At 40.5% G+C, this 17534-nt stretch overlaps 1 protein-coding gene across 1 annotated transcript in view; it reads left to right on the plus strand.

Annotated features, from left to right (window-relative positions):
• The window catches only part of cdh24b (cadherin 24, type 2b), a 156230-nt gene that overhangs the window by 86064 nt on the left and 52632 nt on the right, over positions 1-17534 (plus strand). The window contains exons 4-5 of the mRNA XM_026150663.1: positions 4476-4595; positions 9503-9670. Of these exons, the coding sequence (XP_026006448.1) occupies positions 4476-4595; positions 9503-9670 (288 nt within the window). The remainder of the gene's footprint in view (positions 1-4475; positions 4596-9502; positions 9671-17534) is intronic.

The following is a 17534-nucleotide window of genomic DNA, read 5'->3' on the forward strand; positions in this document are numbered from 1 at the left end:
ATTTCTGTTTACTGTAAAATTATACTTGTCAAGATAACTGTCCAGATGAGATGGAGAAAGAGGAAAAAGTGGTCCAGCTGATTAGACAAACACATCAGAACTGTCAAATGTATTTAGCGGAAGCGTCTCTTGTAAACATCGCCAGCAGCTTCTACCAAACGTTAATCCATTCGACTGACTCGGTGAAGGTTTGTGAGTGACATTATTGATTGTTTGCTTGCAAATAAAATCTAATGACATCTATTTGTCAGAGAAAACTACTCATTCAGCATAAAATGTGTTCCTGTAAATGATGTTTTTGGTATTTTTGTGCACTGGTCAAAAAAAAATCAAAGGAACACTTTGGAAACACATCAGATTTCAGTGAGAAAAGACAGTCGTGCTGGATACTGATGACTGGAAATGAAATCAACATACAGAGGGCTGAATTCACAGAAACACAGAAAATCAAAGTGAAAATAATGATGTGGCAAGCTAGAGAGTACAAAAACGATATGTTAGAAGCAGTCAGGATGTCAGGCCCTCAGGCCACCCTCATGAAGTCTGTTCCTGATTGTTTGATCAGAGACATTCACACCAGTGTCCTGCTGGAGGTCATTTTGTAGCTCAGGCAGCGCTCATCCTGTTCTTCCCTGCACAAAGGAGCAGATACCGGTCCTGTAATCTCCTCCATGTTTTTGAGACTGTGCGGGAGACATAGCAAACCTGTTGGCTATGGCACGTATTCATGTGCTATCCTGGAGAAGTCCGACTACCTGTGCATCCTCTGTAGGGTCCAGGTATCACCTCATGCTACCAGTAGTGACACTGACTCTAGCCAAATGCAAAACTAGTGAAAAACAGCCCAAAAATATCAGGAGGGAAAATGTCAGTGTCCTCTACCTGTACAAACATTCCTGTTTTGGGGCTTGTCTCATTGTTGCCCCTCTAGTGCACTTGTTGTTAATGTCATTAACACGAAAGCAGATGAAACTTGTTAACAACCCCCCTCTGATACTTAACTGACCAGATCAATATCCCACAAGTTTAAATGACTTGATGCTGATAAAAGCTGTTCCCTTTGTTTGTTTCATTTTCTGAGCAGTTTATGTTATTATTGTGGTTGTAATGTGTGGCTTCACTTCAAACCCCTTTAAAATTTAAAAATGCATTGAGACGAACCAGTTGTCTTTTAGTTTTTTGCTAAAAATGATACAATAAGATATATTTGTGATAAGTAAAAGCATCTTTGTGTGAACCCCTTGTGTAGAAATTGTAGTCGCCACTAAATGTTTCTGGTAACTATCGATCAGTACTTAGAGGAGATTTCGTCTCCTCTAACAAAAGCTTCAGCGTTTGATGTTGGCGGGTTTCCTGCTTCCTTCAGCTCATTCCAAAACATTTCTATAGGATTAAGGTCAGGACTTTGACTTGGTCGTTCCAAACCATTGGCTTTATTCTTCTTTCACTAATCTTTGGCTGTGGGTCATTGTCTTACTGCATGACTCACTTTCTCTTGAAATTCAGTTCGCAGGGAAATGTCCTGACATTTTCTTTAAGAAATCGCTGGTGGAATTCAGAATTCATTGCTTCCCCTATTGAAGGTAAGCTAACCTGGCACAAATGGAGAAAAACAGACCTAAACCATCATACTGATACAGATGACAGTAACTGCAGGTGGGATAAGGTTCTTATGCTGGATTATTGTGTCTTTCTTTCTCCAAACATGAAGTGTCTTATTTAAACCAAAATTTGTTGCATTATTCCAAAAGCCTTCAGGTTTGTTCTCGTGATCTTTGGAAAACAACAGACAGGCAGCAGCTTCTCTTTTTGAGAGCAGAATCTAACCCTAACCCTCACTGCAGCCAAGCTATGCACAGATTCAGATTTCAGTGCTCTCTTGAACTCATGAATATGAACATTAGCCAATGTGAGAAAGACCTTTAGCTGGTTACAGGCTACCTTTGCATAATCACTGACCTCCCACACTATACCTTGCTCTTGCTGTGATCTCTTCTGTGGAGGGCAACAACGGTCTTGAATCTTTTGAATCAATGCACTCGAAACTTTGTCTGAAGCCCTTTGAAAGCGTGTTTGTTTATTTACCTCCAGAAGCTTCCACTTGAGCCCAGTGGTTCTCAAATTCTGGCGGGTGGGGGGCACAACTCAAGCGAACCTTTAATGCTAGTCTGTAGAAATAATACTAAAGAAAGAAAATAATGGGAATCTGGTCTTTAAGTGATAACGTATGAACCCTGCTTCCGGGTCCAAACTACTCTGCATTTATTAAGGCTACTGTGATTTTAACATATTATAATGCTCGGTATCTTGTTCTATTTAATCTGAACACATCCCATGAAAAAAAGGCAATGATCACTGTTGGGCTCTCTTGGTTTTTATTACCACTGTTCAATTTAAAGCTCTGTTTTTAAAACCTTACAATGTAACTACAGCCCAGCCCATGCAGCAGTATATTAATGACTAACTTCATATTGTGGATGAATTATCTCAATTGTTCACTGTGTTTATATTATGCTAACCATAGCTCTGTAGCCCGCCACCACGTAGCACATCGTTATATACCAGCTAGCCCAACATCAGTAGCACTACAAACATCGCTGCTGTTTAGTTTTCTGTCTTCATTTATTTTGGAAGTGATAGCAGAGCTGTACGTTTTAATTTTTCAGAAATCTCTCAGTCAGAACATGGTGTGTCATCTTTAGATGGAAGCTAGCAAGTTAACTTCCTGCTAACTTCTAACTCTGTTAAATTTCATAAATCCTCTTTTCATGGATGCCTGGATGTTAAACTTAATTGTTACACCTGGTAAAGCAGAAACGCTGATCATTTTATTAAAGATGAAAGGATTTAGACAGTTTTTAACTCTCGGTGATGCCGCAGTGTTTGTTTAACTTTAAAGCGGAGTTTGGACCCAGAAATGGCTAATTATGTCAGACTTAAACACCAGGTTGGACACACAGGTGCGTAAAGTCAGGGAAAATGAGACTAGGGGAAACCTCAAAGAAGGCACAAAGAACAAATAACTATCAAAATAAAGAAGGAAGTGAAACATGATAACTGAATTGAAAAACAAACACGAATTTACTGACACAAGAGGATGAAAAATAAACTCTAAAGAAACAGGAACTGAAAATGGAACAAACCAGCAATATGAACAGAACTATAACCAGGAAAGTAAGTAATACAATCACCAGAAAATACTCAAAATAAAGCAAAACTATAAAGTCCATAAACACGAGATGCTGTGGCAGTATGTTCAAAGCTCATGTTATGTTATTTTCTTGCTGTGAAACCAGTTCAGTCAAGTAGAAAGTAAGACACATCCAGCCAAGCTTGAGCTTTGCTAATATGACAAAGCATAAGCATCAGTAAAATATGTCAAATGTACATGTACTTCGTTGCTTTCTACTATAGATGAAAAGAGCTATAAAATGAGATCCTAGTTGTAACAAACTAAAATGATCTTTTGTTTTTACATGTGCGACTGCATGACGAACTGAATCCACACCAAGTCTTCTTTGAAACAAACAAAACCTCTCTCCCATCAGTCTTTGGCTCTCTGAGGTGCAGCGCTTACATGCTTTACATCTGCTTTCTGTCAATAACCGCTCTGATTCTTAACTACCCACAATGGATCAGTAACCGGTTGATCTCATGCCCCCTTTCTGCTCTCCCTACGCAAGCACACGCGTACTTTAAACTGCACGTTTGTTGTTGTTGCTGTTGGTGGTGGTGGTTGGCTTTTGTTTTTTTTTTCTTCCATAGTGATTCTCTCAAGGCTTTGATCAAATATAGAATAGAAGCTGCTCCCTCAAATCCACGTCTTCCTCCTCCATCTCATCTGCCTCTGAGTACCGTTGGAAGAAGTCATTCCCCATACACTTCTGTATAAATACAGACATGCACCATACAAATACATGATATATGAAAAGTGTTTACGCTTCATATATTCATATAGTTTCATTTTTTGTTGAAAATATACCCCACAAAAAATTTCCTGGCAAATTGACTCAGCAACAGCCGTAGAAAGAAGATTTAGGAGAGGGTGAGAGAGGGAGAGAGGCCTGTTGAAGGGACAGACAGTCCGATTGAGAGAGGAAGCAAACGGGAATTGGAGACAGAGATGAAGAGAAATGAAGTGAGACAGAGGGAATTTGGGGGGGGAGGAAGGTGAGCGACAAGAGAGATGAAGGAGAGAGAGTGTGTGTGTGTGTGTGTGTGTGGGTGGGTGGGGGGGAAGGATAAACTATTTGTCACGCTGCTGACGGAGAGAGATTGAAAAAGAAGGAGTGGGAGAGAAGAGTGGAGGTTGTCTTGATATAATGCTTTCTTATGCTCTTAAAGTACCGCTGTAGTCTGTCTACTTAGCTCCAGCTCTGGCTTGTTTTGTTGCTTATTTCCTTTCTCTTCTTCTTTTTTTCCTCCTTTTCTTTATTTCCCTTTTGTCCTTCCTTCCTCGTCTGCCCTCCCCGCAGGCACGTCTATAATCCAGGTGACGGCGACAGATGCTGATGACCCGACGTATGGGAACAGCGCCAAGCTCGTGTACACACTGGTGCAGGGCCAGCAGTACTTCTCTGTCGATCCCCAGACAGGTGAGCGTGCTTATGTGCGTTTGCGTGTAACACACGTGGGCGGACGAATGTAAAAGATGCGCAGATCTCAGAAGGCAAACACGCACGCATGCAGCAGGAAAGCGACATACGTGCAAGATGTTCAGGAGCGAACAGCTGAGCTCGGTCTTCACAGTACCCGACATGTCTGTGCTGTGTGACGGCCTAAGGAGACGCACACGTGTTCGTGTAGGTGTGTGTGAGACACAGGTGGAGTGAAACACTGGGGAACCCGTGGACCTGCATGCATGAGTACAGAAACATGTCTCTGACTTTCTCACACACACACACACTGAAAGCAACACTTCCCCCCCAGTGCAACTCCCATTCTCTTGTCACACTTAGTCATCCATCTTTCTCTCTTCCCCTTTTCCCACTTGTGCCCCATCAAACACATACACACTTGCTCTTTCAAGCACACCCCCCCCCCCCCCCCCTCCACCTCTTTCCCCCTCTGCGGTTCGCTCCAGCATGAGCTGGCAGAAATGTATTCACGCCGCCAGGCTGCGTGTGCCGAACAACAGCCTAATATTATTATTTCTGGGTGAAGCAAAAGCGAAAAAGACACGTTTAAAGACACACGTCAGCGAAGGCTTATGATCTCTGATGCAGGGCAGATTACAAAAGGGCTTCAAGAAGGCGTCTGGCGTGCCTGTTGTCACCGTGTCGGAGTCTCGCACACGTCACCTGAGGGCAAAAAGTTTTATTGTCGAGCGTTTAGGGGTTGAGGGCGGAGGAGGGCGCTTTATTTATTAATTTATTTATTTAACTTTATGATGATTACTTTTTTAGCAGTCTACCTTGGAGGGGACTTTTAGCTCTGTTTAGTCAGAAATGGAGCACTGACTGTCTTGATGTTGTAGGTGCTGTTTTGATAGGCAGCGCGCATTGAAGAGACATTAAGTTTCACAGTAAAACTCCATATCTATTAACTTTTTCAGATTTTTGTTTTCTGTCTGCCTGTAGAAGTGAGAGCCTCCATGTGAGCGTTTATTTTGCCCACACAGTCACAGGTGGCCAGCACTCGTGTTTTGCTCATTGAATGTCAATGCCTGGTAATTGATTGCCTCGGCACGTGAGGACCTCTCAAATAACCAAAGGGAGCTGCAGGACTCTTTGAAATATAAGCCTAATTCCACACAGTGTGTATTAGCCGTGACACTGTGCTTTCAGAAGAGCTTCAGCATTCCGAACATGTCCGCTCTCCTCTTCTCGACTCCCTATCTCCCTCTTTTCAATCACCCCCCATTTCTCGTCGGTTCCATCACCGAGGGTCTTTTTCAGAATGTGCACTCGGAGGCGAGCGCGTTCGCTCATACATTTACTTTGTTTGTTTATGAATTCTGCTCAGAAAGCTCGACATATTTCTGCCTGTTCGTTCGTTAGCATTCAAAAGCAGCCCAGGCTGAATGTGATTCACCTTGAGCTGCCAAGTCATCCAGGCCGGTGTTTTTTGGTTGATGCTGGGCGAGAGCGGGCAGAATTTGATGTGCAACATCCAATCACATGTAGCAGAATGAGGTCATTTGCACGGGGGAGGTGATCGATGTCGAACGCGAGTAAATGATTCGTCTTTGTGTGCCGCTAAAGAGCATGAGACACAGAACGTGATTTTATGCTCTGTCAGCATGTCTATCTGCTGCAGCGTGGTGATTTGTCTTTTCCAGATGAGCCCCCTTTTCACATATCTGTTTATGTACGTGTGTTTCTGTGCGCCTTCAACGGGACATTAAGTTATATATTGTAGCTGTCAAATGGAAAGTGAGTGTCTCCAAAATGTCAGAAAAACTGCCACATTGTCAGGAAAAGCAGCTCGGTGACGGCGCACGTCGATATCGTCCAATAGGCTGTGAAAGGGCAAAGCAGAACTTTAAAAACACTCCGATTAAACTCAAATTACGGGCTTTTAACACAGAAACAAATTGAGGATTGCTTTGGAAATGATAAAACAACTGCTATAAGTGGTAACTTTACAGTTTATTGTGTCGTAAGCTGAATTTTATACGCCATAAACTGGTCTGTTGTTTAAGTACACCAGTAAAATTACAGTTCTGTTGTCATGGGAAGGATGAGTAAACCACCGTACCAACAGAGATGCCACCATCTAAAATTAAAGCAAGTTTATTTGTTGAAGGTGCTGCCATGCTGTTTGTGTAAAGTTTGAATGAATTTGATATCATTTCTTGTGTTTCCTGATGTTTTCCTTTCACCGCGTCGGCCATGCTCCTCTGTCTCTGCCCTCCTGTTTGTCTCCGTGTTAGTTTTTCGTACTTTCATAGTTTTTTTTTTTTGTTTGTTTTGCTTTGATATCTTTTACTTTTTTGTGCGCTTGACAGTTTTCTCTCTCCCTCGGTCAGTTGTCCGTCCATCTGTTTGCCCTCCACTTCTCCTCATGTTCCCAGGTTGTTCTTTGTGCTTTCCTCTACTTTTTTATTGTTTTGTTTTTTTTACCTTATTTGTTTTAAAGCTCACTTGTTGGTGTCTAAACCTTCTACACACATAACAGAACCTTACCCAATTGATTTCAGTGCATTGTAAAAGTAACTTGATTGGTGGATGTCAGGACTTTTAAATTAATCATTTATGAGAATAGTTACACATACAGTCAAGTGAAAAGAATGTTTTCATAGGGCTCTGTGCAGTCCTGTGAGAAATTAAATACGGCTTGTGATTCAATAGTTTGTAAAACTACCTTAAGCAGCAGCTGGATGATTTTATCTGTCTCACAGATCATTGTGGAGACATTTTGGCCCACTCCTCTTTGCAGCATTATTTGTTTATGCACAGCTTAAAGTCCCACTGCAACATTTCAGTCAGATTAAGATCCAAACTTTGACCGGCTCATTGCAACACCTTAATGCTATTCTGTTTTAGATTTACTGCTTCGCTTGGGATCATTGCCTGATTGCATGACCCAGTTTTGGACAACATTTGGCTCCAGAATACTTTGATATAAAGAGTAGTTCATGGTTAACTCAATGACCAAAAGATGCCCAGGTCCTGTGGTTGGAAAACAAGTCCAAATCATCAACCCTCCACCACCATGCTTAACAAGTGTTTGTGTTGATATGCAATGCTTGGTTTGCTCCAAGTGCAGTCCTGTGTGTCTTGGCCAAAAGGCTCTGCTTTGATCTCATCTGTCCAGCAGACACTCCTGGGAAGATTGTAGCATTGCATTAAGCTCAATGCTCCAGACCAGCAAACTGCCAAAACAGTTACAGAGGTGCCAATGATTAGTTACCAATGTTCATTTGATTAGCAGCACCAAGCTGTTACTTACCCTCTTAATTTCTATGGAAGCTCTGATGATGTTTTTCACAGGACTGCATAGAGTCCTATGAAAACATTGTTTTCACATGACTGTATTTATCTGCAAAATATACAAAATAAACTTGCACGGGTTAGCGCACCTGATTTACAGAGGGTGCATGAATAATTCAGAAATTAGTAATTAATCTAGCACGTTACCTATATTTTGCAGAGGCCTGATGGTAGTTTGCCTGCATTAATATTTGCATGGGGGATTCAAGTGGTCCATTTACTGTAATACTATTTTTTATAGCTAACTACATAAAACTACAAATGATTAGTGGCTGTAAAGGAAGAAAGTGAGTGTTGATTTTGTCATTCTCTGCTACAAGTGAGCAACATTTGACAATTCCCAACCCATTTTATTTCATCTTGACTGCTGTGAAGGAATATACAGGCAGTGCATTCCTCAGGCGGCACACACTTGACATTTTTTTCAGTGCTCGTGCAACAGGACTGTGGTTGTGTCGTGCTCACAGGGCGACGTCATCATGGATAAATCTCACAAATCTGAGCCTGAGGAATACATCACTGTGACCAAGCATTTTATAGAAAGCCAGAGCTGACATTCTTGCCCTTTCACATAAAAAGTGGGTTGTTTTATTTTTGGGTGTTATGTATGACCTGTTAACAAGTGGACATTCTTTTGCAATAAAATCAACTGAGTGGTATTTTTCTGCTGGCTTGTGACCTTTTTGTGATACATTTGTTTCATTTTGCATGTACATTGTTTAAGTTTGCGGGAATGTGTACTTTTCAAAACTGGCAACACTGCTAATTAGTTTTTATGTGACTCTAATGGAATAACCAGTACTTAGATTTATAAATAAGGGTTGCAGACCATCAGGACCAAACTGTGTTATATAACAACTTGTTAACATTTATACCTGAAGGCTAAATGGCATACTGGAAATCAAGAATGACCTTTCATTAATGACTTCCTCACATGTGTAACTGCGGTGCTGATGAAGTCTTTAATAAAGGGTCATGACTTTCTCAGTTCATAACGGGAAGTCAGATCTGTTGTTATAAATGTTAATAAGTCATTAATAAAAGGTTACGGTGTCTGTTTATTAATTTACCACTTCATAGGACATTTAGTTCTTGTCAGATCTATTGGCGGTTCTGACTCAGTCGTCAATAAAGACTTATTACATTAATGCAATTCTTAAAGACTGATCACAGCATGTGGATTTTACTGCAAACAGTCAAATTAACTGTAAACTCGGAAAGCTGTGCCTAATTAGAAAGTGGTACCTTCAAATGTGTAACAGATAGATCCACATACCAAAGGTGTGACTGCAATATTTTATCTGAGAGTAAGAAGATTGTAAGGAAGTTATAGATGTGAAGAGAGCAGGATGAGGTCCTGCTGTGCAGAGAGATTTTCTTCCAAAACAGAGCGCAGGCCAGAAAGTATATTTTTAAAGCCAGAAAGTTCAGTTAATCATAAAGTTATAAATATTGATCACAAAAGAGTTTCAGTCTCACGCAGATGTATTGTGATCATTTGTTGCCAAGTGGTAGAAACCAAGGTTCATGGTCCTTGTGATGCTACCCTATGTGTGTGTTTTCTCCAGGTATTCTACGAACAGCTGTACCCGATATGGACAGGGAGACCCAGGACCAGTACCTGGTGGTGCTTCAGGCTAAAGACATGGGGGGGCACCTAGGAGGATTATCTGGGACCACCACTGTAACCGTCAGGCTTACCGATGTTAATGACAACCCACCACGCTTCACACAGAGTGAGTAACTCAGCAGCTTATACCGCTACCAAATAAAATATAGAACAGGAATAGAGAGGCAGCAGTCTGGGGAAAATTACTGCTGCAGAGAGTGCATCACATCCCACATACATGCACGCTAACTGTACATACTGCCCACTGCTCACGAGAGCACACGCCGTGCAAGAACAGTGGAGCCATCAGCCAGTGTAAAATAACTGTGTGTACTTTTAACCATTTTGTTATGCCTGTGTAAAGTTTCTAGCTTCCGATATAGGGAAGGGATGAAGAGAAAACAAACACTGAGCTGCATAACAGCATAAACACCATGTTTGTTTTGCACCAGAAGGCAGAAGAGTTGTTGGACCTTTCTGACCTGCAGGTCCTGTCAGGATTTTCACAGCAGCAGTCAGGCAGAGGAGATTCCTGCAGGGCTGCAAAGTACCTCATCAAACATTCAGCCATGGATTTAGCTTGCCTCTGCTATGATAGATCGGCTGCTATTTCCAACAGCAGCTACACTGTCAGATTATATCTGACAGCACGTCAATGTAGGAAACCCTAATTGGCTTCCTAATAACTTTGAATATGGTTAATTGAATTACACTGTTTGCAATCATGACATCGTTTTAGTAAAAATCATAGATGTGATAGGTCTTTCGCACTTGCAGTCTATGAAATATGTTTTTGATAAATGAAATCAAATTAAAATTTACTCTTGTGGATTAAACAAAATATAGACCAAATTAGCGGTTGGCATAATGGTGAAGATGATGTAATCAAGACGGGTTATTAGATATTGTCCTGTTGGCGATTATAATGTTAATCATTCTTCCAAATAGGAGGCAGATCTTCTTCTTCATGTACTAGACTGATGTGAATAAGACAGGCTGGGATTAATTAATTCTCTTCTTTGGTATGTCACCAAAAGAATGGTAGGTGTGTTCTTTCATACCCTCGAAAGGACAAGCTAGTTAGGCCTCCTGTGAATGATCAAGAGAATCATGTGGCCTTGGTCGCCAGGGTTCTCCTCGTATTTTACTTAAGGTCGTCCTTTCTGCCATTTCTCCTCTAAGCAGCTCCGTCTCCTCCAGTTTAATTGCTGACCTTCTTCCAATTAAAGTGACGAGGACAGGAGTTGGGAAATCACTTTTGTATGACTGCTGTAGAGGAGCTGGTAGGAACCATACAGTACTATGCATAGTTTACTTCCAAGGACTTTGACTTTCTTACAATTTTTTAAAATGGTCTTGATCAGTAGCCCTTCAGCTTTCTGAGGGTCTTTCAAAGTTTTTCTTTGGATATTTGCTGATTTCCACTCATTTTCAGTCCAGTCCTTATACTGACCATTTTTAGAAGGTTTATGTATTTATTTAATAATATGTGCTATCACTTATAATGCTGAGATATGAATCATCAAAGCCTGAAAAAAGAAACATCACTCAAGTAGTGAGCCAGTTTTCTGTCTATACATCAAAGACAACTTGGCAAAGAACCCATTTTAAATTGTATCTGTAGGATAGATGATGGATCTTTAGGCACTCTGTTACTCTTAGCCTCTAATAAAAGCATTTAATGTGTAACAGTTTCTTCAGTTGCATCTATAAAAATGTACCAAGAATCTATCATAGTTTGACAAATATAAAGCAGTATTTTGGTAACAAGAACTATTAGCTGAATACTTGGCGTATCTCAGCATAGTGTGCATTATGTAAATAAAAAAATCAGAAGGAACTGCTCAAGTGGAGGACAAAAGAATCGATCTAAAACAGATCAACTGTATGTGACAGTCATGTCCTTAAGAGGTATTAAAAAATTCAGCAAAGACCTGAAACAAGGACTGAGAGATGCATCTTGGCCTTCGGTTGATCCATATTTCCCATTTTCTTAGCAATAGATAGATAGATAGATAGATAGATAGATAGATAGATAGATAGATAGATAGATAGATAGATAGATAGATAGATAGATAGATAGATAGATAGATAGATAGATAGATAAAAAGTAACAGCATAAAGCATCTGTGGCATAGCAATTGCATTCTTACACGTTTTTTCTTTTCATTAGAACTTTGGAGCTTTGGTGTGATCTGAAGGCTGTTGTAAAATAGGCGCGACTACAATTTGAAATTCTTTTCTATAAATGAAATTCAAGGCAAAGTCATTTTAAATGTGTGACTGAACCAAGCGTACTCAGACATTAAGTTTGAAAGATACAGCAATTGCTTGTTGTTGAGCTTCTCCCAGTTTTCATACAAGTCACTGAGTCAGAAACTTATAATTAAACGGATTTCATATAATTTCTTTGTCAGAATAAGGATTTTAGCTCACATGGTAGTGGGATTTTAATATTTCCTGGTAATATTTAGACATTTTATTTATCAATAACAGCTGTCGATATGTATGCTGATCATAACAGTGTGTTTAGAGTTTAGATGGAGTTACAATCTTAGTAGCAGTATAACTAGTTTGCATTTCTCTGTGCTGTGCTGAAAAAGTCACTGTTTTCTAAATCAAACAGCATGGGGTGAAAGTGCCGTAGTGTATCAGAAACCACAGGAGCTGTAGAGCATTTCCGATGCTCAAGCACAGGGAAGCTTTCAGCTAAAATCTGATGGAAAACTCGAGATGCATGCATGACTCCATCACCGAATACGGTTATGCAGGTAAAGCCGACAGAACCGCTTCCATTTGACAGTGACATCATGTACCAATTCTTGGAATGAGGTCTAACACGGGAGCAAAGGAAAACAGACTCAGGAGCTTGAGACTTGGTCTGTGCCATGACTGTGCTTTGAAAAATTCATGAGTTTCATTGTTTTTGTTGCCAAATTGCCAAGGTTTTGGAGCTGTGAGAGCACCTCTTGTTAAATTCAGAATTTAAATGAACTGCAGATCTGTTTCACTGATACTTTTATTCACCAATTTGGTTCATTTAAAGTAATTTGTTTTAAACGTAGCTTAAAATGTAATATTTTTGAAAGGCTTTTGTAGCTTAGCTTGCTACGTTAGCTTCAGTGTCATTTGAGGTAATGTAGAATAACTGATGGCTTACTCATATGCTTCCCAAGTAGCACGTTCTAAGCTGTGTAACAGCCTCTGTTATAGCACCACCTGGTTTTCTTTTTTTAATGAGCAGTGAGTAAATCCACAATATGTTCTTAGTGAATGTAGAGCAGCGACACGCACCTGTCCCTTTAGCCAGGTCTCCCTGCTGGAGTCTCAAATACTTCTCTTTTGTGACAGCCATCAAATATCTCATCAAATATGAACACTTTAAAGTACTCCTTGGTCTCACATCCAAACCCATTTGGTAAATGCAATTTTTCAGTGTACAAAGACATGTTTTAACCTAAACAACGACCTGTTTCGAAGTTAATCAGTTAGTTTTTAGTGGCTGAATCTAACCGGTGAATGAAACCAAGGGTAAGCAGCAAGTAAAAACAATAGAAACAAACTGCAGCACTACTCCCACAACCTGTGCAACTGTTGGATCAGTCTACGTTCCACATGCATTACTTGCACAGGGTGATGTGCTATTTGATAAAAGCTTTGCCAAAATTGGGGTAATGATGTACTGGAGTAGCAGATTTGCTAACTGAGCTGAACCTCCATCAAGGATGGTGTTTTGGACCTGAGGCCTGGAGGGCTTCTTGGAGGAAAGCTGGGCCCTGCTTTGATCTTTGTGGGTGATGAGGAGTCTCACGGTGCTGGTAGCGCCTTTAAACCTTCACCGTACACCAAAATCTGTTGGCTGTTACCTCCTCATGTTCTTCTGATGACTCCCTGTATGAGTTTGCTTTGCTGAATGCACTGATGTTAACCTACACGTAACCTAGAGAATTTGTGTGTGTGTCTCGGTGTGCAAACAGTCCACATATTCCTACGTTTTTCTGTATGTCTCTGTGTATCCCTGAGCCTCTGCTTGCCTTTTTTTTCTTCCCCCTCACACACTCATGCTCTCTTGTGCTTGCGCGAACACCATCAAAGCCTGCCACCCCGCCGCTCTACTCAATTACACACCCAGGCTTTTAAAAAGACACCCTCAAATCCGGCTCCCGCGTCTCCCAAGGTCAACACTGCTTATTCCTTGTGGCATTTAGCAAAGGGAGAGGATTACACTGGTACGTATGAACCAGGTATTGGCTGTACATTATAGCCTTAACAAGAAGGAAAAAAACCAGCCTGCTTTGTGGGCTCGTCTCTTCACAGAGCCCTTGAATTTCTCACTATCCAAAACATGATTTTAGGAACTAAGTGGGTTTGTTGTGTGTTCAGTTTTGAAAGCCATCGGGGGATTTCTTGTGCCCGGAGGAGGCAGTATAGCAAAGGGAAAGTAGGCTACGGTGCAGATTGGAGGTTTTTTGTCTAAATGATTAGTGGAGATTGTGGGATATTTTCAGATGCTTCACTGGCAAACATAACGCTCTAAACACTCTTTATCAAATGGCATGCATTGTGCTCCAAATGTATTTGGACAGGACCTTGTTTCTGTTAGATTTTAGTTCTTTGGTGCAGGGAAGGCTTTTAATTTTAGACCCATCCATATCAAATTGTTAAAGAAAAAGCGCTTTTTGAACAGCTGTGTACGGCAACAACGCAAAAGCAGCGAGAAATCGTTTTCTGTAGCCTCCTGACACAAATTCAGAGTTATAGAAGTTTTATCCCAGAAACATGATTCCACTTAGAAGTGTTAATACTGGGAATACCCGCTTCTCAGCGGGTCTGCTTTTTATGACACAAGTAAACTGAAAAATGTTTGTTTTCAGCGACGCGTCGTTAACAAGCCAGACGGCTGTCTGTTACTGTCTCATTTCACATCAGCTCTTTTCCTGATTAAGCTGTTAATTATGCCGGTGCAAAGTGGAATACATGGATGAGTAATTGTGTGAAAGTAAACATGGGTACTGGGTATCAAACGCAAATAATTAACTATCTGTCACCCCGCTTCAGGACTGCTATAGTAAATGACTTTCTACTCTTCTGGAAATCCGGCAAAGACGATAGGGCTTTCACAGCTTCATATAATTTGTAGCAGGACCATAGTGGTGTTGTTTGAGGGCTGATTTGAAATTTCATACCCTTGTTTCCATGTAGTCATTTATTCAGACATGTTTTCCCATGTTTACTATAGCTGAATAATTTATGGCTGTGTGTACTCCAAGCTGAATTCTCCCTTGGATAAATTGAAAAAGAGGCTAGCTCAACGGCTGGAAGAGTACCTAAAAATAAGATGACCACTTTATTTATTAACACGTAACACATATTAAGTCCTACCGCTCGATAAGGGAGGGAAACATGGTTAAAATTTTAAGATGCCCTTTTTTTTCTTAAAGCCTTTAAAAAAAAAATTAAACTTTTAAAACTTTATCAAAATCATCCAACCTTTACCTTTTCAACCTCATTTTGTTTTAAAAAACCTTTCACACACGCTATCAAAATTAAATGCTAATATCGCCCTGTAGCATTTTCTACACCTGAGAAAATGACACATAAAAGACAGAACAAAGAAAAGGAAAGCAAAGATGTGCAAACACCTGACATCTCAAGAACACAAAAATAAACATGACCCAGTTCTGCCTGTTGCATTAGAAAACTGCAGTGTATTAGAAAACACAGAGATGAATGTTAGATGGAAAACGGGGATCATTTCATTTCATTATAATAATCACATATTGATGGACTTAATATTAGCAGCGACCCAGTTAAGATCAGAGTGTTATACACTAACACGGCCTTTGTGCTTTTGACAGATCAGACTTCTGCCATAATGTTAGCTGAGGACACTGTTTTACTGTATTCATGTAACTTGGTCATGTATGTGCGTAAAGTATTTATAGGTGCACATTACACTGTATAAGATGTAACGTTTATCTTCCCGGCACAAATGCAGCTTTGGGAGCTCTGCACTTTGATTTCACCTGCTAAATTTTTATCAACTAACTTGTGTATTTGGAAGGTAGCCTCAGGTTCCCTGTGATTATTTATGGAATTATATAGGATATATTGACAATATATACACAATTCAAGGTCCACTTGCAAGCGTCTGGATGTCTCACTTGTGCTGGGTTGAGTTTAAGCTTGAGATCTCATTTTTGACCTTGGATAAAGTCATTTGAGAAATCTCTCACCCCCCCATCCTGAATTTACTAAAAGCTCTTCAGGAGGCTTCAACAATTAATCACAAAATCCTTGCCAGCAGATGGAATTGACTACATTTTTTACTCCAGTTATATATATCGATAAAGAAATCAAAAAGGAGAGAATATGAATAAAAAGCTGAGCCCTGTGATAAAAAATTAAACAGTATAGTGGAAACATATTGTGAAAGCCACTAAGAGACCTTGCTTTAGAGAAATCTTAACTAATGAATACTGTACTGTTTAAAAAAAAAAGGTTTGATTGGTCACCTCTTAACTTTTTTTTAAACTCTTTTTAAAAAACATCCTCAAACATAACATAGGAAGGTTCCTCTTGGGTCTGCGCATTTCTTGTTAATGAAATACATTCAGTAAAGTCCTCGGGCTTTTCACAAAGCCTAATCGCTTTCCTCACATTGCTTTAGTTTGTCCTCATCATACTAATTTGGAATTATGAGATCACGATAAGAAACTCTGTCGTAGTCCTTATTGGTCCTAGCTGTTGTAATTATGTTACGCCGTACTATAACATTTCATGCAAACGTAGTGCTAAAGCTATTGAATAGATAAACACTTTAAAATGTGCGTATAGCACTGTGGGCTAAAAGAAAGGGGCTTGCATTTCAGAGGCAGGGCTTTAAAAGCAGATTGAGAACAATTAAAGCATGTCAAAGAGTGGGGCAAATAATCAAAATCTACTTTATTAAGTGATCGACATCAAAAATGATTCAAAACCACATTTGAAATCAGGACCACTTAAAAAAACTGAAAGTGAAATGTCACTCTGTGTATGCGTCTTCTCGGTGAAATGTCAGCATTTCATTTGATCTGGCCCAATCCTATCTGTACACCAATTCTACCACCTCGAATACGTCTGTCGGCTGTCAAAGGGCAAAACATTGATTCAGAATCTTGTAACGGTTGGAGCAGCAGACTCATAGAAATTCCCAAATGCGTCCGGAGACGCATAACTTGTGCTTGCTGAAATGTACTGGGCATGAGCAGCTACAACTCTGCACGGTGACAACTCCACAGACGGAGGCTCAGGTGCTGCTTTCCTGTTTTTATGTGGTTTCCAAACAACCTTGGCTTGCCAACGGTGCCACATAAAAACGTTGAGGGAGCCATCACTCTCCCAGCAGTTTGATGGATGGAAAGATAGATGAGCTGACAGATGACTACATAGGTAGCGCCGATAAGATCAGTGTCATTTTATGCACCGGGGAGAAGAGACAGAGGGAGAAGGAGCGATAGAGGGAGTAGTTCGGAGAAGGCTTCATCATAAATATTACTAATTCATTTCCCTGGAGAGCTCGGATGTAATAGAGAGAGTGTGAATGGGAGGAGACAGAAAGAGAGAACGGGGAGGTGTGTGTGTGCGAGTGAATACAAAACTCGGTGTGCGTATATGTTCAAGAGCGCCCTTTTTTTCCTGAAAGAGAGGAGAAAAAGAGAAAGATGGAGACGCTGAGGAAGGTGCGATAAAGTTGTCAAAGGAGTGAGACAACAGGAGGGAGCGAACGGGGAGTGGGTGAGAAATGGCTCAGAGAATGTAGAGGAAACCACAGAGAGGCTGAGGAGACAAGGAGACAAATGTGCAAGTACGGGCGCGGGGGTGTAATTGAAATGGAGGGAATCGGTAGGCATTAAAAAGGGTATTATGTCCTTTAGTGAGAATGAGACGCGCAAAAACCAAAAAAGAGGCGTAAGGACAACAAAGGGGGATGAGTGGGCGAGCTAAACGTG

Source organism: Astatotilapia calliptera, chromosome 18 (genome assembly GCF_900246225.1).
Source record: "Astatotilapia calliptera chromosome 18, fAstCal1.2, whole genome shotgun sequence".
NCBI classification, from domain to species: Eukaryota; Metazoa; Chordata; class Actinopteri; order Cichliformes; family Cichlidae; genus Astatotilapia; species Astatotilapia calliptera.